Genomic DNA, 27563 nt, shown 5'->3' with positions numbered 1-27563 from the left:
CAAATTAAGCATACCATGATTGACTTGTGAATTAGCGGGATAGACTGGGTAATCAGTATCTACCATGAGTATAGGTGAATTTAAATTGTTCCATTATTTCATATTATATAATATATTATATTTCTATATTATGGTAAAAGTGTTTCAAATAATATTCCGGCTGTATTGTTGAGAAGCTCAGTGTCGGCAGAGGTATTTACCTACTTGGTCACAAATCCTTATTATACGACAAGTCAGTCGTTAGTAAATAGTCTAACAGAAAACTATTTCCCATCTGTGTTCATAAAAAAACCAATAATTACAACTGCCTAATCAAATCAGACTGATTTAAATAAAGTGTTCATTTTTTACGATTACAATTTTATTTAAAAATACTAATAAACTTAATATAATTTATAATTAATACATTTAAAACTACAATGCTTTAATATATTATAATATTGTACGTTTTTTTCAGTTCGATTTTCTTAATAACATTAAATACGTTTTTGTGTAATATTTTTGTGTATTATTTTATAATTAATATATAAAAAGAAATATTTAATATGATTCGGTGAAATCATGATGTAAACATAGGTTTTATCAACTAATATGAATCCACTGAAGTAAATAGGAAAGTGGCAAGTTTGTGAGGTGAAATAAACTTACTTGTTTTCAAAAAATAATTAAATGGATTAGAGCTGTTATGTAATATATATGATTTTTGTATCTACATAATTTTTGTCATAATGCTCTGTTGAGTTTTGTGATGTATAATAATATAATAACTATTTTTTCGAATGTAATAAAATCATTTAACTTTTTATGTGTTATATTTGTGTCGTTGTTTGACATCGCGAAGCCAGTCGAAAGCAAAAAAAAACCATTAACGTCGGATGCATCGCGTAACTGTGAAAAGTTATTTATTTTCCGGTCAAGTATATTCAAACAGGGAGCCGTTTCACAAAAGCATGGAAAACTACAATAAAACTCCAGCCGCGCATTCGAAACAATAAACCACGAGACGAAACAAAATGGCCGATAAAAAACGCGACCGTGGCGCCGCGGCCAGAAGCCAAAGAAATTATTGTAGAGACATTTTTTTAACCGCCGCATTTTCTGTCTTCGCAGTATTTTTATTGTGCGTGCATCAAACAAAGGGTGAAGATATTATTGGCAATACAACAAACGAGCCTGCGACGAAAGAACTTAATAACGAATATTCAAAAAGAGTTCCTTTACAAATTTTAAATAATACATTTAAACTAAACTCTAATAACAGTGATAAAAATGTATTTAGTAATACGACATCACTAATATCGAATCATCGTTATTACAATGAGAACATAATTAGTGACAATAATTATACTATTATCTCAAAATCTTTTCCTATAGTAATAAGATCAATAAATGGTACTTCAAGTGCTTCAAGGTTCTTCGTGAGTTCTTCTAATGGAGATGGGCAAAAGGAAAAAAGGAATTTTATCTCCGGAAGACAATTAGCAGACATTACTACTGAAGCCGTAGCCAGGAAGCTAGAGATAGGTGCGGTGAAAAATGACCATTTGCAACGCAACGCTCGGGGCTTCGAAAAAGAAATTACGAGTATTAATTCGGAAGAGACTTTTGAAAATGAAAATGATTATAATTCAAATGGTCAGCCATTTGTTAAAAAATCTACAGAAAATAGTTTTAAAAAATTAATGAAGAATACAATATTTAAACACCCAAAAATTGAAAGTTATCTTGAATTTATTACAACAGATAAAACCGTTAATGATAAAAGTAGTACACTTCCGTGGGCTAATTTACCATCAGCATTAATATCTGACAATTGTAATGAAATGAAAACAAATATATTAAACAATCGGAAAGATATTGAAGACCGTGATATGGAATTTAAAGACAAGCAAATTATCGTAAATCGAAAAGCGGTGAGTCTTTTATCAGATACGCTGTTAAAAAAAGCAATAGGTATATCTCATATACATAGCTATGATAAAGAAAGGAGACATATATCTGAAGACAGGGCTAATGATCATATAAAAAGTTTGACAGATGATTCAAAGACAAAAGAAGAAACAATCGAAAGTCAGTCAGACGTTGGTTTGAAAAAAGAATATTCGCAAGAGTTGAAAACAAATGAAAGTTATAGGAATGATCGATTTGACAGTTCAGTCCCAATCGATTACGTCTTTGACAATGTTAACTTCACTCGACTATATAAAAATCGAACAATTTCAGGAAATAATAGTTCAGCATTTGATTTTTATAAAAAAAAACCAAATATAAACAGAGACGAAGATATCGAAGAAGATAACGAAGATTTAATAGATGAAGATTATGACTTTAATATGACGCCTGAAGACGATGATGATTTAGACTTAGATGGAGATGTCATTATTACACCGGTAACGCGATTGAATGAGACTAAACTACCGGATAAAGATGAAAAATGGTTCGCGTGGCACGGTAGAGACAGAGAAGGAGATACAGTTATCCGATTCAGCACTGGGCCTCCGAGAGAGAGATACATAGTGCCTACTTTAAAGCTCTCTGACGGAACATTTATTTTCAGATTTCTGTCTGGCTTTTTCACCTTTCTACACCCGTTTGATTTTCCGGCCGGTAAGTTAGCGAGTGTTATAAATAGTTTTGTAGAATATGTAGACTTTTTATTCAATGGCACACTAGAGAGAATACGTCTTAGCATTGACATTCAAAGCGCTTTCTGGTGTAGACTTACCTGCAAAATAAATTGGAATTAGTTGATACATAAACATTGTTACTTCAACAAATATAACATATAATTTTTTTAATGTAGTTTAATTATTTTCCATTTAATACCATTTATACATAAGATTTAAAAATGTAGCATTCTTAATTTTAAATACATAATTATAGAACAATTTCTTAAACCATTCATAAAAACCTTTTAAAAAATCTGACGGTAATTGTGCCACAGAGGTGGACACGAGCTTTTATAAAAAAAAAATTACGAACAGTTTATTCCATGTAGGCAATGTATAAATATAATAAATATCTTTTTCTGTCGGCGCATCGGCTTTTCGATCCAATAATCGTTAATTGAAAATTTGAAATTTTCATACATTTTGATACATTATCACAAACTAAGATTATAATTATGAGGAAATATTAGGTTGGGGTAGGTTAGATTTGGTTAGGTTATGTTAGGTTACGTTTGGTCTAAAAAGAATGTTGTAAAATCTCATGTCCACCTCTGCGGCACATTTACCAATCTGACTACAAATTATTGGCAAGAAATCTCCAATGTTAAAATTTTAAGCATTCTTGGCGCTATGTAAAAATGATATTGTTTTGATTTAAATTACAAAGTTGGCAGCCATATTCATTATTTGGTATAGATCAGTGGTTATCAGTCACCAGGCAAGCGAAATAAAATACGATTTCATTAGTTCAAAATTTATATGACTTTTTCATATGTATGTATGTTTCTGAAGCATTTGTTTGATATTTATTTTATTGTCTTTCTTGTTGTGTTGTAATGTAATAATAAAAAAATAACTAGTAAACGCTTAGATTATCAACGATGGTTCAGCGGCTTAGGTGTCGGTTTATAATGTTGTGAATCTCCGGTTCAAATCCTGGGTCTGACAAATACACATATTATTTTGCAATCTATGTTTGGAGTCAGAGTATGAGCCTGATAGGTTGAGCAAGTGGCTAACATCCATTTTTCTCGTTAAAAACATCTGTTAATACAACCTCCATCAAGAAGAAGCCTATATTATGATCCTCTCATGATCGAACATGGTGAAGTATCTAATTTTGGCAGAAATATAACAACGCTTTAAACAATATCACTCGAGACTAGATTCTGAACATCTAAAAACCAACTAAGCAAACTAACAAAATGAAAATAGCGCACTTGTAACATATATATGAGATGAGGCGCGAGTAGAGAATTGTGTGCTTAAAAATCAATTAGGTAATTAACAATATGAGTCGGTCTATACTTCTTCAATGCATTTATCTATCTACTTTTTCTTTCCATTTTTCATGTGAAACATAGATTTTGTACATTTCTGTTGGTAAAAACGCTTTGTATGTGAAATGGAACTGTGGCGGGTGAAAATATTTTATTGTGATATTTTTTGTCATAATCGCGTATTCATTTTGTTATAGAACTGCTCCGAGATGTCTTGTGGAATACCCTGTCAGTTCCACAACTTATTCTGCAGGTAATATTACGCTCTATAGTTTTATTTTAATATTATAAAATTTACTTATTGAAACTTTTAACTTGTTATAACATATTATGTAAACACACGCATATATAAATATTTAACTTAGCAATGATTTGAAAATAGAGGACTATTTGTGTTTTAATTTTGAATATAGAACAATAATATGTTTGTTTGTAAATATTATCTGTCGTTAAATTAATAGGCGAATCCATTATCTATGAATTTTTCTGTGTAATATTTTCTTGTTAATCCCTAAATTATTTTTTTAGAATATTACAATATATCGCTCTGATTTCGATCAGATTCAAACTTTGAATAAACGAACTGGAAAATTAAATAGAATAATAATTCAAGACACTCTAGTAAATAAGATGTTTTCTTTCGCCACTCTAAACTACACATAAGATTAGTATGATATTATCTAGGTTTAATATTATATATACTATTGCCAGTGGCGAAGGCTCCATACTAAGCGATTATTTAAAGCTTACCTTCTATTTTCAAGTATTTAATTTAAATAAATAAATATCTATATTGTCTAGGACTAGGTTATAATAAAAACATTGATTGTCATCTATCGTCGGTATTTAGAAGTAGAGCGTTTAATTTAGTCAAGTTTTGAATCAAAAATAAATTTTAGAATTATGTCGAACATAATCGAAGCCGAACTTTCTACCGCAATTATTCAGTTGCCAACTTCATACATGACATTTCAAAGCGGTGTTAAGTTTTATTTTATAATACAAAATCCAGTGGTGTTACTGTGTTTTGAATGTGGATAAATTATCTCATATTGTACCGAAATCATTCGCCAGTGCTTTAAATATATAAGTATTTATTAAATTGTGTAGTGTCCCGATCGAAGATGTGCGAACGATTGCATTTAAAAAAAATCATTCCCGAGTTTGACGTTTCTTAAAAAATTAAAAATTATCAAATCTTGACCTTCCAAGGGTTCATTTAGATTTGAATACAGCAAAAAAAATTATATTAGACATTTTCACAACAATTTATATGATAAATATTTGTTTTTAACTGGCAGTTATACATTAAACAAACTTTTTTGTTGGCGATGCGTATTGTTTGCTAAAGAAAAGTCTGCGTAGAATTCTACTGCTATAAGTGATTTAAATAATGTGACAAATTCAGCGGTGAAACCTATGACCAGTGTGTCGTTGTCATTAGTGTGCACCTATTCATCAGTAGTAATATCGTAAGTATTATCTTTTTATTTCCCGTAAGTTACCTGACAAGTATGCTCTTTTTCTCTAATCTCCACAGCTTCCCACTTTCCAAAAGTCACCCTTCGCCACTGACTATTACAAAGTATATGGGCAGTAAAATAAATTTAAAATAAATAAAATTTATATAAGTATAGTCTGATTGGTTAGTATTATATTTTATTAAAATATTAATTTCAATATTTCACGCATAAATAATATGTGAAAATTATATATCACATATTATAATACTTGTGTAATGCCCAGCACCTTTATTCATTATTAATTATATATAAATAAAAAAAATCTTTCAAAACTTTATTTAAATTGTGATTTAGGAATCAAAACGTTAAAGTTTTTAAGCTAAAGCCAGTTGCAGACATAACTACATACTTGAAGAGTATACTTACGCATTTGTTTTTGCACAAGTATAAGTGCATTGCGAACGATGGTCGAGCGGTTACGCGCCAGGCTTATAATATCGTTGGTCCCAGGTTCTAATCCAAGGTATGGCAAATTCACATGTTGTTAGTGTTAATGCAAAATTTGTTAATACAACCTCCACTCTGTGAGGAGGCCAATATAATCTTCGTACGAATGAACATGGTATGAAAAATCTGCCACACACATTCAGTTACGCCTGGCAAGTATCCATGCACTTGCACAAGTATACAGTATATAAATTCAAACATTTATATGTCGCTATATTGCACAAGTTTTTGGCTGTACAAGCGACATATCATCATCATCATCAGGGGCGCGACAACCCGTGTGGGTCCTGGCCTCCTCCAACAGCTCCCTCCACCTGTCCCTATCCAGTGTGGCCGCTTTCCAATTCGGTACCCCCAGAATACGGCAGTCACTGGCAGCTCCATCCAACCAGCGAATCTTTGGCCTGCCTCTTCTTCTACGCCCTATTGGATTGCTGGACATCACTCTCTTTGCCGGTGTACATGACCTAGCCATCGCAGTCTCCCAATCTTAATTGATTGAACTGCGCTGCAATCTTCGTACAGCCCGTAGAGCTCAGCATTATATCTTCTCCTCCAATTGGTGCCGTCCCTGATCGGTCCATATATATTATAAAATAATGGTATACACGTCATAAATAAACATCGCTATAGATGCGGATTAAATTGTAAATTTCGTCAGTATAAATACGTTATAAAGTTATGGCATTTAAAGTATTAAATTATAAATACAAAGGGGAGAGTTTAGAGTAAAAGATATATTTTATACATATGTACATATACATAGAGTCTAGGTTAAATTAAAATGATGTTCACAAAAATATGAAGTTGAATTAATATTTCATTTTAAACGGCGTATATTCTATGTTTTGGTAAATATTTGACTGGACAAGATATACATCTTTTTTCTGCTTAGGTACTTAAACAGTTGGCAACCTTTCAACATATTGAATACCTAACTATTCTTTTTATACTCACGCACATTCATACGATTATATTATAATGCAGCACGTTGCTTTTACTGCACAACCTTATTGCTGTTTTTACTGCAGAAACAACATTTTCGTGGGATTTTGTTTTATTTGTATATATCATTCTTGTTTGATCTACATTATATCTATATTGCAGACATGGTTTTATAGCTGTGTCAAAAGCGTACCTACCTATTGAATTACATTAACACAAAATCTAAAATACAAGTTTCTGCGTGTATACAGTATTAAGTACTATTAACCTGAATCGACTTGACTACATATTAAAATCGACAACACGGGTCGACGCAATCATAATATTCATTTTTTCCTGTTTGTAGACAAAGTTAGTAATAGAAAACGTTGCCAACATAGCTCAACAATATAAATAAATAATAAATTTACACATAATATTAGGTATTTTGGTTAACAACTTTTTCAATCAACCTAAAAATTAGTCACCCTGATTTTTTTTAATTTGATAAATATTAGGATCCAGCCTTTCTCCTACTGATTATTATGTTTCCACGCCCGTTAAAAAAGTCCATATGTTACCGTAACAAAGGTTGTATGTCTTTAAATTTACTCGTCTTGTTTTAATCAATTATTCTTGTAAGACGCTGACATAATTTTCAAACCAAGAAGTCAATTTATGTAATAATTAACAATATAAAAAGCTTCAAATACACACGGACACTCCAGTGAGACTAAAGAGTATCTTTTATTCTTCTCGTGTACGTAGTAATACACAGTATACCTAAGTGACAAAACCAAAAAGAGTACCTAGCACTTCGTATGTTGACCCTGTGTGCGACAGTATTTTCACCAAAGTGTTTTTGTTTACTACGTTATATTTAAACGGCCGTCATATGAATGAACAAAATTATACACTCAAGTAAAACCATTTATTTACAATATACATATCATTGGGGCGAGCATGTTGCTCGATGAGTGGACATACGCTGGTCAAATGCAATCATACAAATGCTACTCCAATGGCACTAAATAACAATAGAGAACCCTAAAACCCACTGGATCAATGAACTTATTAAATTCGACGGATGTATGTGTCATCAAAGAGCTCAAAAAGATTGAAAAGAGCTATGGGAATACCTTAATTAGCATCCATCGACTTTGGCTGATGATAATATGAGAACCAGCGTATCTATCCAAAAAGAACACTAGGCAAAACACGATTTAAGATTGTTCAGTTGTTTATTGTTTATGGATTTGTAGTTGTATGGTTTTTTATTACAATGTTTTTCTTAGCTCGTATTCTCGTTTGTCTGGTGGTTGTTTGTCCAGTATAAATCTTGCAATCGATTTTTAACTAACTTCCCGCCTATCTAGACATTTGAAACTTTTATAATATATCAGAAAACGATGCCAATGCATTCTTTTAACACTTTTAGCTATCTTTAAGCAGAATTGAATTCATTTTCAGTTAATTCTGTTTTGTATAAAAAGTTATTTCAGAAAAATCCGTAAAAAGTAAATTATTGATTGCTAAGGGGGTGGTCCGAGCAACTATATTATTAATATATACGTGCGTTACTATGGAAATGAAAATGAAATGTCAAAATGACATTTCAGTATTGTATATTTGTTTTTTTGTTTGTTTTTTATTTACTTCATATCAAGTACAGGTTTGAGCATATTGAGCATAATAATTCAAGAGAAAATTTAAAAACGTTGTATATAAAAAGTATTTTTTATCTTGTAACTATTTAATTCTTATTTCTATTACGTACAAATATACTCAAAACGTGAAAGGTATGATAATTTAGATATATAGCCCTTAATTTATTTTGAACGAAATAAAACAAAGACTCACTGGTTTTGAGTTACAGATTTTACCAGATACTACTGTGTGCATGTTGGTTTGAAATAAAGTGTGCACATTTCAACACTGTGCTAACCGTTATTACTGTAGTAGTAATAGTATAGCGTAGAGCTTTTCTCACTAACGGCCCCATACATCAGGCCAAACAAGTGAAGGTCGTAACGAAGACATTTGTCAAGAGGGGCAAATGCAGACTCTTACTTGCTACGACATGTATCCTATTCGATTATAAAAACCCTTTTTTTGTAATGTTATGAGATACATATTTATTAATTAAAACACTCTAGTTGACTAAAGTATACTCTCTATCTTTATGTAAGTAAATTATATGTTACATTACATTTTACTGCCTTTTCTTATATATTTTGAAGTATGTTTTCCGAACATGCTATGTTAAAAAAATACATACATATATATATTGCAAATTAAAACATCTCCGACGCCTTGCTCAACTCAGTAATGGCTCAGTCCATTATAGGCTCCCGGGGCGCAACACACGTGCATTAAACAATCACGTACACAAGACTAAATAATTAACATCGTTATTAAATTTAACCGAATCAAATGTATTCACACATGTTTCCCTAATCACCAAATATCAGCAATCCCACAATCACCCAGATCACGTCGGGGTCACCATTGTGGGATTTGGTTGTAGGTAAGTTGTCAGTGAAACACTTTTGACTTCCGATTATTTGATTTTATTATGTAAATAAAGGTTATTTTAGATTTGTGTGCGTGAGTGTCTAATCTGCGTGTGTTGGCCAGGAGGCTTGTGACACCACACATCTATCGGGGTTGTCAGTACTATCTTTTAGCTAAAAATTTTATTCAATTCTCATAATTAGTATTATAACACCATACATGTATATAATATATATAATGACAAAATCGGTCAATAAAGTTCTTAAATATGTATTTGTCAGTGGATTACACCAATACCACTATACAGCAGGATTACGTGAGTACTCGAAAGATAAGTATAATATGACAGTTTGATTTACCTTTTCTGCGAACAGTACAAATAAATGGCGATATGTCCAATTATACGTTGATTATTTCTTTATCGCCTCATAATAATTGGTATAATGTTCTATTTTAAAAATATAATGCGATAAGGAAAACTAACCAATTACGATTAAAACACAAAAATACTAAGTTAATTTCGTCACAATCACATAATAATATGATACACATAGCTTAGTGGTCAGGCACATAGACGCAAATTCCATGGAGCGCGCATTCGAACACGCCGGGTGTCGTATTTTTTTCATAAAGTTTTTTTCTAGTGTTTATATACTGGCATTTTTAAATTATTTATGTTCAACAAAAAATGTTGTTGGTTAAAAAAATAGTTTACAAAAATATTGAATTGTAGAATTTCAAAATAGAAGCCTCACTTTAAAATGACGAACCGTGCTGTATAATGAAAACTGCACACTGCATAGTCATATTGTTTGAAACAAACATTAATTTGTCTTCAGATTCATTACCCCAAAGATGTTTAGGGTGATTTACTTTCAAAACGCTTAAGAGAAATTTAGCAAATTATAAACTGACTGTCACTACAGAAGCGAAACTTTTCTGCATGAATGTTTATTATTAATTATGTATATAAACTTTTGATGCATGCGGTACTGCAAATTGCATTTTGATATTATATTACCGAAATTTGATGAGTAATTTTGACAACTTGGAGCTTTGAGATTAGTTTCACATTATACGTTATGAATTTTACTAGAAGAATTACTCTAACAAACAAATCTTATTACGATTTATAGAGACACTTCAGATTAAGGCTTTCATTAAGTAAAGCCAAAATAACATAAACAAGACCCCACTAGGCCCATTCTGACCTATGGGTTGGTATCGGCTCTTCTTTTAGATGTGATTCTCTTTGAAATAAACTAAAAGTTTACTAATAATAATTATTCTAACTTCACTCCTGATCGTTTTAGACATATTTTTATTATGCAAAAAGTTTCAAATTATGTAAATTGGCAGCCTATCTATACACCATGGGAGCGTAAATTGAAATGATAAATTCGGGGGCGTTCCTTAATTGAAAACGGAAGTGCGATTAGCAGCACTGAAGGGAATTATTAATTCACAGTTTTAATACGTGGACAAGAAGTTCTTCTTCGACAATAGTGCCTGAATATGCTGAAAAGGAAAATCCGTGTGACTTAAAACGATTAATGGAACAATACAAAATCTAAATCAATTATTGCCCACCCTTGTGGCGCAGTTTTACGTACCTCTACAATTAGACGTCTATTCATCACGCTTTTTACAAAATCCAATGTATCAATTCAAATTTTAATATTTCTCGATTCTTTGATTCTTATTACAAAGTTTGTAACATTTTTAATGCATTGTTTGAAAATGTTATACCATCGCACCCGGCGTTCGTTATTATAATGGTATTATGACGTAATATAATAACCTTTACAAGTTATATTATTAATCAATAGTGGGAAGGCATGTGGGGACTAGGGGGAGACTTCAACATTCTCTGCGGCCATATTAATGATTGTTTTGAATTGCAGCGTTGAGTGGCACTCGCCGTCTTTAAACTTTCGACGCGGCGCTACATTTTCGACGCTCTCTCGCTAAGCGTCGCGACGCCTGGCTTAATGCGCTGACAGCGCAGGCTAATTATTGCGAATGGATGAGACTCAACACGCCGTAAACGTGTAAAAGATAACTTTGTACAATGTCATCGGGGAATATTTAAATGTAGCTTTATAAGTTCTTAAAAAGTTGTTACACTTTAGGCTACTAGGTATTACAATTAAATTAAATTTACCATTCCTGTACATCACACGATTATCTATAGGTAATCAGAAATAAGCCTGTTAAATACCATGGTTTACTACTTCTTTTTTATACAACATTATACATTTCATTTTATTGTTGACTATTATCGACGGCGAATATGTGCACCTATAAAGCATCTATTATGTTAACTTCACTTGGAGTATGTAATCATAAGCCGGGGTCGATCCGCTGCTGGATGAAGACCTCCCCATAGCTCATTATAATCTTCTCACTCCCTAGTTATTCGCTACCACGTAAATCGACCGAACTTTCTGTGGGCATCTTTATGGTCACTTAGTGTCCCCTAGGTACCTACCATTGAATGACGCTATTTATCCAGCGGTTGCCCAATCGCCAAACGACATCGCTAGCCGATTGCCATTTCATTTGCTTAGCGACTTTTATCACATCACATACTCCTGTCTTCTGCTTTATCCATTGGTTTATTTAATGGTTTATCCGCGTTATTCCCAACATGCTCCTTTCTATACCACGTTTTGTAACTCGTGCCTTTTGTACATAGTATAATATAATATATTTATATGTACCTATTGTTGAATTTTTCAAATTGGGAGCATTCTACTACTTCAAATTGTTTAATAAATTATGCTCTTAAACCTGGAAGTTTAATGAATCTATAAATTTCTCATGACTATTTTTCATTTTCCGCTTAGGGTATTTTGATAAAGTTTCATTAAATTAAATTACACAACTTCATTTATTACGTTAAGGGTTAAGACAACAACTGATTGAATGCACAAATAAAAGGCTATATCTATCAATACGGCGTATTTCCATTTAAAATGTGCCTTAATCTTTATTTTAGGTACTAATACGACTATTGGTTCAATAATTATCAATGTTTATGTTTAGTTCAAAATCTTTCTATTTTATTACATTTTCTTCACTTTACAAAATAAGTATTTTTGAAAACTTGTTTTTTATCATTTGTATTGAGTATTCTTGAATATACCAGCATTATTTGGAGTCCTAATAGGTCCATCATTAAGTTCGATCGAGTCCACAATAGAATTTTTAATTTGAACATACGAGTTCTTTCCTTATGATAATGATAATAAAATATTGTCCGACTCGTTTTCTTCTAGGTATGCTATCAATGCAATGCCTGTCCACCCGAAGAGTGATTGCTCTTTTAAAGCATTTCTTTTTATTTCTTCGTGGGTTCATTTACAATCCGTATATACTGGCAAATATTAATTTTCATGCTCCCACCAATATCACTCGTAACTCTACGGTCATCATGATACCTCGTCGCAGAACAGATGTTATGTTTCATGATGCTGTGTATCGTGAGATTAACTTATTTGATGGCACCATAAAGGTTGATTTATTTTTTATTAACTATAATTATAATGTTTGTGGACGTGTTAAATAGGTTAAATTTATAATTGTATATATCATGTTTCTTTAATATTTACATAAATATATGTTGTCTTTTCTACTTTCTTGTTATATTAGTTGTTATTTGTAATTAGACAGTTTTATAATTTTGTATGTATTATGTATTATGGCGCATTGGCCAATCGCTGTAATGCCGTAATACTCTTTTTCTAAACAAATAATTACGTGATTTGTCAAATAAATTAATTGTTTCAGTCTATTCGAGTAGAGGTCGGCTTCATATCGGCGATAGTGATCGCAATTATATGCGCTCTCGCTGTCCCAGCATACGGCACGTGCCGTGGAATTCTGGCTGCTCTGGGAAGACGATACGAGGGTGGAAATGATGGAGCGTCATCACCGCCTCCCCCTGGGCTGACGTACGAAGGCCGCGGGGGTGGGGGCGCCTGCGAGAAGCGGGTCCTGCTATTTTTCATGCAGCTTTTGCTCCTGATTTCAATGTGAGTAATGGATGGCGGTTTATTATACCATATTAAAAATATTTGCATACAGCGTAATGCTCTGTACGTCTTATTTTTGATATTTTGTAAACTCCAGTCAAGTGCACACATTTATTATACCTAAATAAAACACGGTTGCCTTGAAGTTTTTTTTTAAATAGAAATTGTACATAATGAAACCTTACAGCTTAGTATTACTAAAAGGTTCAAATAAGAGATATATATTATAATATATAATGTGGGAGTCGTGGTGTTGTGGAGGAAGAAGTCGAGATTTGGTGGCTACTCCGATGGATGTAGGAGCGAGTTTTATTTGCAGCGTAAACAGTCGGTACTAGAGCATGTTACAGTAGTTATGTTACAATACTTATGATATTGTTCCGAGGTACGAGTCTAGGTTGAATGAGATGTTGTGCGGACCGATACAGAGACTGAGTCACTAACAGACCGGGATCTTATATTCGAGTGACATGTCCAATGAATTACGATCCGCTATTTATTGACGTACTCACAATCAAAATAATATCTTGAAAATAATATTAGGAAATAATTATTATAATTAAGTCAGCTATTTTATATGGAGTTTACGTCATCGGATATAGCTGACTATGTGAAAAAACGGATATGCGGAAATTATCATGGCAGTCAGCTATTTACTGAGTTTGCCATAATTGGACACTACGGGAAATGGATATTAAAGAATTTGTAATTGCGGTAATGTATTTAATATCGCTGATCAATATGCTGACATTGATTGAGTTGTTTATCCCCATAAATATACTGAACTTTTTTCTCAGTACGTTGATTGTGTCACGAGTTATACGGCATGTTACGCCATCTTGTTGAAACTACATATCGTCCAGATCAAGATAATCTAATTCATGCCACAAAAATTTCTTAAACATGTTTATGTAGCATTCTCGATTGACAGTAACTGCATTGCCATTTTCGTTTTCAAAAAAATACGGTCCAATTACACTTCCAGACCATAAACTACACAAAACTGTTCATTTTTGTAGATGTATAGGTTTTTCGTTACTACAAATGCGACAATTGTGCTTATTTACGAAGCCATTTAACCAAAAATGAGCTTTATCGCTGAAGATGATTTTTTCATGAAATAATAGATCTGTTTCAAGTTGTTCTAAAGCTCAAAATTTCGACCCACCAAATAATCATTTTGTTTAAGTGGGGACATGCTTAGCGTACGTCAAAATGGAGCTTTTATGCTATTTTCAAAGCATGATCCTGGACACTCTTTACATAATTTTGAAGCCTTATTATCCCTTATATTTATTTTAAACATTTGATGACTGCATAAAGTATTTTTATTACATAAAATAGTATTCTTTTAAACCTCTCGCTCTAATATTTTAGAATATAGTCATATTTCAGTACATAACTGTGCAATGGTGTTAAAATTTTTTACATTTATTAATTTTTAAACGCATTTATAAAACCATCAGTATAATTTATATTGACATTATTATAGTGAAATATTTACGATAAAAAAATATATTGATAATTTCTGTGATCCCAAATTTGACAAGAATTAGGCATTTAAGTTTAACGTTTAAGGTATGTCCAGGATCATGCTTTGAAAATAGAAAAAAAGCTTAATTTTGACCCACGCTGAGCACGACCGCCCTTATGTTTACGTTCTTGACAGGTTGGATTTTTAACTCATATATTATATTACTTCTCCCATGATAGCCGCGCAGCATTAGCATCGGCCTATAGCGTCGTGGGTCCCAGGTTTGAATACTGGGTCTAGCAAGTACACATATTGTTTTTCAATTTGTGTATGAGTCATAGTATAGACCTAATAAGTTGAGCAAGTGGCTGACATCCATTTCTCGTAAAAACAAAATTTGTAAGTACAAACCTCCGCTCTGTGTATCCTTGTTAGGATCGGACATGGTCGAAAGAAAGAAAGAAAATATATTACTATTTGACTTGAATTTTATAATTAAATTACCTATAATAAGCTCTGTAGATCGATTATTTTGACCGTAAATTTCACGTAATGACCGAAACGTGCCTCGAATAGATTCATTATTGTTGTGCTCAATATTAACAATTTGTATACACTGTACAACTATGTATCTCTCCATAATAATTTTCCAAACAATACTAGACACGAATGTCAATTTCGTTATTGACATGTTTTTTTAAAAGTATCCCCCATCTCAAAAGTCACCGCACACTATTAATACACATCTTTGTGACACCATAGGAAACCACGCTTAAATAAATTGTACATTGGTGCGTATAAGTTTGATACTGTCTGCAGTCGTCTACTTTGGTTCTCTAGTGAACCGACATAATGATATCATTATGGTACCTAATCAATAAGAATACACCCCACTCCGTAGGCGAATGAATGCTTCTTCAACCTACCAAGATATTTTGAGATCTGTTTCTATCTTACCGAACCCAAAGCATACTTTACCAGTAAATGTTTTGTTAGTACAATACTTGCATCTGTAGATTCTAGCGAATTTCGATTAATTAACACATTGACTGCTGACTAGGTAATTACGTTTTAATTGCCACATTTAAATAGCATGTTAATCATATCGAATGGCCACCTAATCTTTACGCACTACATTACATCATTACATCATAAACGACTTCATAAACGGACACTCGCGAATCGCTGGCAAAAACAGAAAAATAATACTTTAAAATATCAACTGATCATTGTCACACACAAAGTTGATTAGGAATATATTATAATCTTATATGAATAAATATATTGAAAATACATAATTTGAAAACATCTCATGCATATACTCACTAGAAAAAAATACGGCACCCAATTGAACTTGAATCTGTATCTGTATCTGAATCTGGCGGATTCGCGCCAGTGTGCTTTTTCAATTAAGCTACGGGAATTCTACTTAATTGGGATGATTTTAACTGGTAGTTTGTATATGAAATGTTTATCGACTTGCGTTAATAATATTGGCAATCGGTTTTTGTATATTAAATCAAGGCACCAACTAAATGTCTCAATTACTAATCAACGTCACGGATCACTCCAAATATTTCATTTTTATAACGTACTTAATAATTTAATAAACCACTTCTGTTAGCAGACAGATTTCTGGAGTTTTAAGATACCCACTGTAAAAATGATTTTGGTTAATGTATTGTCAAAAGCCAACATTTAGAGAAGCTAAAAGTTATACAAACGACATAATATATAATACGCAATGTATTAAAAGGGTATATTACAAAATTATTGATTAATTGCTATTTTAAACGAAACATGTGGGACTCCATAGAGTTACGTGAAGGTGTATTAAAAGATTTTTTACAATGCATTGTTATCAGCCATCTGCCAAATTCTGATAATCTATCTGGATCTAACACAAATTGGGGAGAAAACATTAATTGATTTTGCCCGACTCAGAATTAAAACCCGCGCCCATGGAGATTGCATTAGACTATGCAAATAAATTAAATTTTAAATTCTAATTGATTTAAATTTAGTAATATTCCATTTGAGTCATTTAAGTCAAGTACCTACCCTCAGTTGATAATTTAAATTTTTAAATTCTAATGGATTTAATTTTTAAATTAAAGTCAATTGTTTTTGCGCATTTTCAGATGTGGAATAACAACAATGGTGATTGGAAACGAGTCTGCTTATAACGGAGTATCATTAACTCGCGGGACTCTGTCAGCAGCAGCCAGAGATATTCCAACGTATCTACGATCAGCACATGCCCAACTCTCACACGTACTCCTAGACTCGGCAGACCAGGCTTTCGCCGCTGTCAACCATGACTTGGACCGTACGTGCATAGTAATAATTTTATTAAAACAATAAATGAAGTACCTACTGAAAATTAAACAAATACACGTGACATATGATTACAAAATAAGTAGCAGTTTTTACATTATCAATGCGCTAAACAGGATGTAGGTACTTAAATGTGTGTTATAATAGATAAATTGGTACTATTTTTTCACAAGATTGACATATAGAAAATGGTTGTTTTGAAAGAATGAATTAATATAAGTACAAGTTTTAAAAATGTAACATTTTTTATGAAAAATATACATAATTTTCGCACATTGGTTATGATGTCGCGCATTCGGTATACATAAATAAAATCTAATACTTTTGTTTCTAATCTGTTGCAGAAAATTATGTATTTGCAATAAATATTGTTTTTATTTTCATAATAACGTATACAATTTGATTATATTGGCATCTCTTACCCTCTTTCGAACACTATAATTTTCCTCAGAACCAGAAAGTAAAATTCTAGTGATATTGTACCGAGCTAAATTATCATATCTGCAAATTGATACTTTGGGCCAAACAATAAAGTTGTAAGTACATTAATATTAAAGACATGCAAATCTAAAGCTTCAAATCCAAAGTATTCTTTTTGATTGGTATAGACTTTTTCTCTTGTAAACATCATGTATTTGAATAAGGTCGAGTAGGGTGGAGAGGATGATGGATTCCAGGCACAAACCTTTTGATAACGAGACTCTAGGACTCTTGTTCTGTTTATGGTGTGGTTGAATTAGTTCATCAGTCGAGCGGCGGGTCACCTGTACTTCAGGTGTATTCGTTTTATTGTTGAATTTAATTATATGCCTGGTGGCAGTCGAGTATTTACTGCATAATAAGGTTATGTTAACCTTATTATGCGGTACCAACTAAAAGTAATTAAAATTTTCAAAAGGTGGAGCTTGAAATAGAGGAAATTGACTCAACTAACTTCATTTACAATCGTTCTATGCCACTCGGTTTTGTATAGGTACTTTCAATCATCAGCACCTCAATTAATATTTTCTGATATTATTATTATTATGTTACTAGGTGGGAAAGATCTTTCAGTATTTTTAAAATATTTATATCTGTTTATTTAAATTGAAACGAAAACAACTTTCGATCGGCTACTTATAGGTACTTTCAATCATCAGCACCTCAATTAATATTTTCTGATATTATTATTATTATGTTACTAGGTGGGAAAGATCTTTCAGTATTTTTCAAATATTTATATCTGTTTATTTAAATTGAAACGAAAACAACTTTCGATCGGCTAATGTAAATTCGACGTACTTTTCAGGTGTTGATATTCTCCTGGGGCAGCCGATACAAAAAGCCTTAGCGACTGAAACTGGAATCGACGTAGCTCTGGATGCCCTAAGTGACATAACGAGAGGTAAGATGTGCGCCAGTTTAAGAAACATGAAAAGAAAATTTTCTTTGCGTTGAAAAATGTAAACCGTCAGGTTTCCAACCCTGGAATTTTTAATATCGGAATTCAATTCGATGTATGTATTCCGAAACCACGTGATTAAACATGATTAAATTTCCAGTGATATATTATTATTAGTGTTACTATTAGTGATAGCTTATATTGCAGATTGCAGAGAAATAACCAATGTATCTAAACCACTCAAGGAAAGTTGAATGAAACAGTTAAATGGGTATTAATTTAGACTTAAAGTAGGTTCTTTTTTCACTCTTAATAAGCATAATAAACTTCAAGACCAGTTTTTTATTACGATTATATTAGATAAGTACCAAGCAAAAACGTCATGAACACATTCACACATTCTTTTATATATCTATACTAATATTAAACTTAAAATATCTGTCTGTGATTTTGAAATATTTACGTACGTTTTTATTATTTTTATATTCTATATTGGATATTTATATATATAAGATTTTGAGAATGTTAGATTCTTTATTATAAAAAACCCCAAATATTAGAAAAATTCTAGAAAAAGTTGGACCGGGACTCGAATTCACGTCTTTCACGTTCCGAGTGTTTTCTTTGGCGTTTAAGCTGTTGATCCATCTATAATTCGTGTGAATTATTTATTATATTTACAATTAAACTAAAGTACTGAGTCCTAATGTACCCACATTCATTTTCTGATTATTTATGAAAAAACTACACTTTAATATTTTTACATGTCGGCTATTTCAGCAAATAATATTTTTCTATATATTTAAATATATTATGCATTAATGTATTTCATCATAATACTAGAAACGACAGCTTAAAGATTACCTACTTACTTACCTTAAAAAGACTTATTGATAAGTACTAAATCTTATCATACCAATGTGTGATTTTTTTAGAAATACTGTATTGAAAAATATTATATATTTAACTCTTATAGGTAAGTTGAATCGAGCTTTGATATAAATATAACGATTTTAATTTAAATATAATATTTTTTTTAAATAACTTATAATTTAATATTAGTTAATAAAGTAATATGATGAAAACCTTCAACAAACGCACATTTTATAACAATTTTCTTTAATTGTTTTTTTAAGAAATAATAATTATTTTAATGTTTTTGATATTTACAATACGTTAATAAATTTCCTTTTTCATATTCCGTCTCTATAAGTCTTTAAAAATGCATAGGTACACAAAACGTGTTTGTGGAAACTTAACATCAGAATTTAGAAAATATATAAATTTCTTCTTACTAAGTAGAAATGGATGAGTTTCAGGGGAAGCACTTTTTGAGGATTGTTACTGAGTATAAAAGTCTATTTTAATTTCAAGATTTAAGAAGTTGCATGGTGAATGACATCATGCTCCCATATCCCACGACTTCTATCATTAGGACTTTGTGAAAAAATCTGTATTAACTAAACAATCAAGTTTAAAAACCACTGTTTTTTTTTTAATATTAGTAGTATTTCATATTATAATAAAACGTATGGTATATACATATTTTGTAAAATATTTTCCTGTCGCTACAAGACTCCCAAAACAACGACGCGCACCAATACAATGAATAAGTTCCGTGATCTCCAAAAATAAATCGACGACATACAAGTTATTGTTCTTTTTTTTTATTTGGAAACCGCCCATGAGGAATTTAGTATAAAGATTGATAGAATCGTTAACAAAAATATAGATAATATTGGAGGAAGACTTCAGGTTTTGAATACCATAAGGCCACAGCTCCAACATTTTAATATAACGTATTATATTGCATCAGTTCCAGTGTGCTAATACGACATATTCTAAAATTCAGCTTAATAGAAAAATACATGTTCAGAGTATTGGACTGCTTCTAAATTTTATCAATATGTATTTTCACTAGATAAGCATCTAAGCACTAAATTTCAAGTCTTTGACTGCACGGTAAGTAGGCTAAAACGTTTTTGTGCCGGATAAAACAACATATAACATCGTTCCAGATTTTAGATTATCTTTTTTTTATTATAGAGTAAATTTACAATTGAATGATGGCGCTGATGATACGAAGAATGCTTCGTACGTATTCTTGCGTCCAACTTTTTATTCGCTATCACAGCTTGTGTAACTAAAACCCTCCCTCGTCGATTCCTCACATCCACACAGATTCTTTTCGAGTTGAGCCTTCGGCCGAACAGTATTATAAAGTCGTCAACAAAGTTGCGGGAGCCTTTCCCCACTTTCACTTCGACGCGGAGCTGTCATAAGCTTGAACGATCCGAAAAAAGTATTTGCAAAACTCTACCTGTAAGGGCTCAAGTAAGATTTTACATATTATCTTGAAAATATTTAAATCACATTTTAAAGAGCATAATATTTAAATATATTATACATAATGCATTGGCGGCGCTTTTCAGTGGACTGTAATATGACAGAATGATTCGGATGCTGGGGGGGGGGGGGGGGTGACAGGATGCCAGTATGCCACTGACCTTTAATAATGATTAGGCTGGCTCCGTGGTCTGGTTCTCACTCACTCGCACTACCACTCTCGTGTGTTACTGTTAATTGAGTCCCGTAACAAAAGTTAACAGTGTACGTAAATGACGTCTTAATGTTTTACAGGTTAAAAATATGACTACCTGTTAATAGTAGGCCTGGCAGGTGGGTAAGACGTTTATATTGTATTAGGGCCGCCATAATTGGCCCAACCATGCATAATATTGTAATATCATAAATATAATTCTCATCTAACAGAATTTACCAGTGTGAATATTTAATATAAAAAACAGACAATCATCAATATTATAATATTTTTAAGTAACCTAACCTAATTTAACATAAACTACGTACGTACATATTTACTTTTATTCAATGAAAAATCTTCAGAAACATAGGTACTTAGGTACCTACTAGAAAAAATATGTTGACAAAATACTCGTGCCGTATGGGACTCAAACCTCTATCCATCGAATTACGGCCGATATCACGATGAAAATGATCAATAACAATCTTGGGTATTATTTATTATAATAAAAACATATTTAATTACTTATTAAAAGTTTATTAACGTTAAAAGTGCTGGTTTGAATCCCACCCGACAACAATAATTTTTTCAAATACATATGTGTGATATGGTACCTATTTCGAATTATGTAAGAACCTATACAATTAATTATCTATTTCAATATTTAGATTTAGATGATCAATTAAACGAAATGCGATATTTAATTAATACTATTTGAATCATTTAATAACAAAATCAAACCCTGACGCATATTTGTTGGTTTTCGAGGCGATTATTATGGTACAGATTGCTTAATTGGTAAACCACATTAACCGGAATCCGAAGGATGAAGGTTCGAGTCCCGTATTTATTCAAAACTTCGCCATTTTTTTTAATTCATATAATAACCATCAGGATCGGTTTCGTCCATATATAATTTTTTTTAAATACCTGCCTACTTATAGTAAAAACTTTTTATATTTTTCGTAAAAAAAAAGTAGTAAAACAGAAAGCAAACGAGCCCCTAACCGTAATTCAATTTTCACGAAATTTCGGGTAAAAACTCTTCATTTTAATGTCTAAATATATTTTAAAATTTAAACTATTTTTTAATACTTTATTGTAATTCCAAATTATGTATTCCTAATACGTAATATTTTCTATTTATTTCTCCAATTTCCTTGTGTTGATATGCCATTTATATCTTTATTGTATGTGAGCATTGATATCTAAAAAGAAAAGCCACTCGTAAACTTTTGTCAGTGTCGATTGTTGGCAAAAAGAAATAACACCGTGTCAACATCGAACATAGTAATTCAATATAAATAATAAAATAGAAAAAATGGAACGTGTGAACGCTAAATAATAACATTTATTTTTAATAATTAACTATTTCTTTTATTCAACAAATAATACACAGGATTTAAGAATGTACCATTCTAATTATTGGACATACCATACATAATTCTGAAAAAACTTATGAGAAAATATAGCCAATAGAAAAAATCTTTTTCGAAAAAAGTAAGACACTCGGCCCGAATCGAACATACGTCTCTTGGGTTTCGCGCCCTGTGTGTTACAACTATGCTACGATTGGCATGCTTAATTGCGACACATTTTAATTATTGGCCTTATTAATACTCGAAAATCGATTGCCTACCGTAACACAATTTACGGAGCGCTTATGGGCAGGTATTAATAAAGACAATAGTTCAAATTTGGCTCAATAATTAAGCATGGCAATCGTAGCATAGTGGTAATGCACAGGGCGCAAAACCCAAGAGACGTAGGTTCGATTCCTGCCGAGTGTCTTACGTTTTTCGAAAAAGACTTTTTCTATTCGCTATATTTTCTCATAAGTGTTTTCAGAATTATATATGTTCAATAAAACATATATTCTTTCAAATAATTAACATTGAAGTGATATTTTAATCTCGTTCAGATTGCACATACTACGACAATAATGATTGATGAATTGTTTTTAGTCTTCTAGGAATTACTGATCGTCCACAAATCACCAAAAATGCTCTCAATATAAGTAGAAAATTATATATGAAAGTATGGTATTCAGAACAATCGTAAAACAATCTAATCTTGGCGCCTCCCCCCTTTAATTTCATTAAATACATTTTTACACAAAGTGCTTTTTTTCTACTTCGCGGGCTCGATATATGGATTTCATTGCATCTAATGCAGAAAATTCCGTTTCGCATAAATATTATGTTACGAATGGTAGCAGTTCCTACTTGCATTGCTTTTCTTGACAAAGTATTATATTATTCTTCAGTTCGATTCAACGAAAATTGAACAAAGGTTTTTGTTTCCATATAGCCATTTTTATTAGTCAGGAAATACACCAGAAATAATTATAAAATAAAATTCTACGTCTGAATTATCATCAATCACACACACCACACAATCACATCAAATGGTATCACACAAACACATAGGTATATTATACAATGTTAATATGCCATAACCGAAATAACGCCGCAGGCGACTTTTTTTACTAATAGAACGAATTTGTGGTGTGTGTTTATCTCACTTAACTGGTCAATCCGCAACACCGGGCCCCCAGACTGGAGCCCTGTCAGCCCCCTTCTTGTGGGGGCCATGCACAATAGTATAGAAATGAGGTAAAATTAGTCTCCATAATTCATACAGGTTTGCAAACAACCTAACTTTTATAGGACTGTTTTTTTATGTAGTTTATAACTAGCTGCCATTTTATAAACTATGCATTTGCACACTGCAAACCTGTGTCTACATTATTGTGTTAAACTTTTCGCACCTCTCTTTGCAACAGTCCGCGCCTCTCCAGGGAGGCGCGCTCCCCAGTTTGGAAATCGCTGCATTAGGTCATCTCTATAATGTGTATTTACATGGACTAATTTTAAACTAATAAATAATTATTATTGTTTTACGTTGCAATTATTGACATTTACAACATTAATTCTGTAAAGTGTAAACGATTATATTATACATTAAATTCAGTTTTATTTCATTGTATTCTAAAGTCATCGTACTTCCGCTCCATCTTTTTATCTTTCTCTATGACCCACATCGATTTGAGTGACGCGACGCAACCTCCCGTCAAGACAGATAAACGTCATTGTACATCCGACAAAGAAATAGTGATTTGTATTAGTGGAAATATTGAGTACATTCATTATCATTTAGAAATGGGCGAACGCACTGTGATTCAATTGTTTGAAGAGTATTTCTTATCCTGAAATGTCATTTCATTATGAACACCGCCATTAATTATTGACATGTTTGCTCTCTCGTGATCTGACACTGACATGCACATGCGGCGATCATGGTGTACTGCTGTTCTAGCTTGAAAGGTGACTCATGCGCTGTAAAATAGTATGCACTATATGCGACTTTTTGAATACACTACTACAGATAAGCGACATTCATGATATTGTGTGCTTTGAAATGTGTTGCATGCAACAACAGATTCTTTTTAACCGAAAATGTTAAATTCACGCAATGTGCGGCAATACATTAATTTACATTTGTTTTGTGAACGCCGACATAATCACATCGACAATAAATTATTTGACGGTTGCAGTCTAGACCAGTGTTCTTCAACCGGTAGTCCGGGGAAGGGGGCCGGTCCGGGAAAACTTTCCCCATGCTATCAATCGACTATAATATCGCTACACGATTCGGGGAATTCGCACTAGATGGAATGCTAGGAGAATTTTTGAATGCCGCTGATATTTACCAGAAAGTCATATTCAGCATCATAAGCCAACATTTAAAAGCGTTAACTGAAAACTTTAATAAATATTTCTCTGAAAATTACGATCTACATAAAGGCGGACCTCTAACCTTTGAATTAATAATTCCTTTTTGGAAGATATTAAATTATGGGCAACTTTATCCTCGTGAGAAAGAAAAGCTAATCGAGCTATCTTCTGATGTCATTCTGATGTCCAAACATAAAATACAATTATTGTCTGAATTTTTGATATCTCTTGATAAAGAATATCCATCTCTGAATTATATAGAGATCAGATTATTGGTAATTTTTTCGACTTCCTATTTAGGTATGTGAAAAGAATTTTTCATCTACGTCGCTAATAAAAAACAAATAGAGAAATCGAATGGGATGTTAATGCAGCAACCACGTATATCAAATTTGCTTATAAAGAAGCAGCATCAGATGTGGCACTAACCAAAAGTTGTAAATTTAAAACATAACATTTAATAAATAAGATTATATCTATAATGGTTATTATTTCTGGCTAATACCAGTCCGCGAAATATTTCTCCTATGTTCACCGGGCCGTAGGAATTAAAAAGACGAATGAAATATGTATGTAGGCGACCCGGATAAGGCTCCATGGTTTGACAAACGTCAGTATTTTCTCCCTTTCATCAAACATATAGGGCACACCAATAATATGTGATTATCATCCTATAGTTTGCACATAACTACACGAGTAACCGGAAATTATGTATCTACTAAACAAATTACGGAACATTGCGAAACACATTATATAGTATGCAATATAATAGCATTTTTTATTTCAGTAAGTGTCGACTTGTCACTTAAAGCATCTTCCTTGGCATCCAGTGGATCTACTGCAGAGAGCCTCGCAAGCAGCGCTCGGGACAGGCTGAGGGAGCTCAGACGACAGCTGGACGTGGCCAGAAGACACTGCTCCCAGAGAGACAGGCCTCTCTGCGAGACCATCGACTCTTCAGGGGTCGAGTTGATCATTCACTTTGATATGGTAATAAATAATATACTCCCACCATCATTCATATTCGATTTGATAATATGAACACATTCGACCGAGACTGATTGATAAAATCGAAGGTATTTTAAGTCGTGACATATGTGTACTTTTTCATACATTTACCTTATTTATTACTTACTGGCTTAAGGCTTTTGCGTTAATATTATAGAGTATGTCTGAACCCAATTATAAGTGACAATTTTATGAGTGTAGTAATAATCAGATCATCTAATACATCATGGAGTCTTGTAACGTTTATCCTTACCTCGGATGGGTTTCTGGACTCTTCTTTATTTCTCTTTTCTTGTTTCTCTTTCTACACTTAAACCGCACCGGAGGCTTTTATGTGAATTGATGCTTTTCTGATTTTTTGTGACTTGTTATATGACTAGTAATATGTTATTTTGTTTTTGAATGCTTTTTTTATCATGTTGTAAATTTTTTTCCAGGCATACTCCTCCGAGTGATTCCGACAATCGCTACGGCAGAATGGTTTAAAGAGAATCGCTGCGATCAGCCCCCAGTACGTCTGTTGACCCTTCTGCCATAGCGATTGTGGGAACTTCCCGGAGGAGTGTATGCTATTCACGGTGTATAGAGAGAAGGAATGTTGTGAGCTTTAGTCGGCTCGCACATTGGAACTCGTCTCGCCTAAAAACGTGTCGAATACGTCGATGTGACGTCACCGTTATTTAACGAAACAACATAACACGTGTTGCCAAATGGAGCTTCGCAGATCGACCGAATGCAACTGTTTCGTCTGAAAAAAACATCTGGCTGTTGCATTCGACATGTTGCATCCTTCTCGGGCTCCGAGTCGGAGGGTCGAAGTCACAAAGAAACACATACGAATTGGTCGAGCCTATACCGGCTCGCCGATCGCCGCATTGAAATATCAATACGTTTCGAAGGCTACACGCGACTGTCGCTAGATAGATGTGCGAGGTTGTGTCATGCAACACTGGCCGCCTGTTCTCGGAAAATTTGATTTATGGCGGTAAGGCACACGAGGCGAGTTGTGATGTGCGAGCCGGCTTATAGCTCTTACTATCGCCACATTATGATGACACTAAAAATGGCAATCGTCAAATTGATCTTAACTCCAAATAGCTTCTCCAAGTTTGTAATTATAATATGAATATAAATGTATTGTTTGTAACTTAGGTTTATCCAGTATCAAATTTAGAAACGGTTCACTTCAATCCACACCAATCTGTGTTTGAAATAAAAACAGAAAAGTCTATGAGAGCTAAAAGAAGATTATGTTTTAGAGAACGTTGTATGGAAACAGTTCCTACATGAAATCAACCGATTCATCGGTGACGATTCGACTGATCCTTTTTGTTCTTCATTGATAAGTAATTTCATATATTATAATTATTTTAGAGCACAGTAACATCCCGTAGGGATAGGCTGGTTATTCATTGCATAGGGGGGGGGGCAAAATATAAAGAGCGGTAAATAAAAGAACGAATACTATCATTACAGCTTTTGGAAGCAGCGGCGGTTTTTCATGAAGGGGACGGTGCGGTCGCTTCGTTAGAGCACCGACAATTTAGTTTTAGAACATCACAGGAGAGCTTCCATACTTTTCAGCGCCTCAGACATCTACGTATTTAAAATCACCGCTCTTTGCGAGTAGGTTCCGTAAAAATTCGCTAGTTAGTAGATTGCGTGTACGTCAATTTAAATATTTTTGTTG

General features: G+C 32.7%; 1 protein-coding gene across 1 annotated transcript in view; it reads left to right on the top strand.

The window, feature by feature from the left end:
• Positions 1 to 2333: 2333 nt before the first annotated feature.
• Positions 2334 to 27563, top strand: part of prom (prominin) — a 49362-nt gene continuing 24132 nt past the window's right edge. Inside the window, exons 1-6 of the mRNA XM_085942368.1 lie at positions 2334 to 2607; positions 4147 to 4202; positions 13150 to 13394; positions 17010 to 17197; positions 18494 to 18589; positions 25653 to 25855. Coding sequence (XP_085798494.1) covers positions 2334 to 2607; positions 4147 to 4202; positions 13150 to 13394; positions 17010 to 17197; positions 18494 to 18589; positions 25653 to 25855 — 1062 coding nt within the window. The remainder of the gene's footprint in view (positions 2608 to 4146; positions 4203 to 13149; positions 13395 to 17009; positions 17198 to 18493; positions 18590 to 25652; positions 25856 to 27563) is intronic.

This window comes from Rhyacophila brunnea, unplaced genomic scaffold (genome assembly GCF_057557595.1).
Source record: "Rhyacophila brunnea isolate RB1 unplaced genomic scaffold, BYU_Rbru_1.0 scaffold_14, whole genome shotgun sequence".
NCBI lineage: Eukaryota > Metazoa > Arthropoda > Insecta > Trichoptera > Rhyacophilidae > Rhyacophila > Rhyacophila brunnea.
Note: the sequence above shows the minus strand (reverse complement) of the source record. Positions and strands in the feature narration are given on the sequence as shown.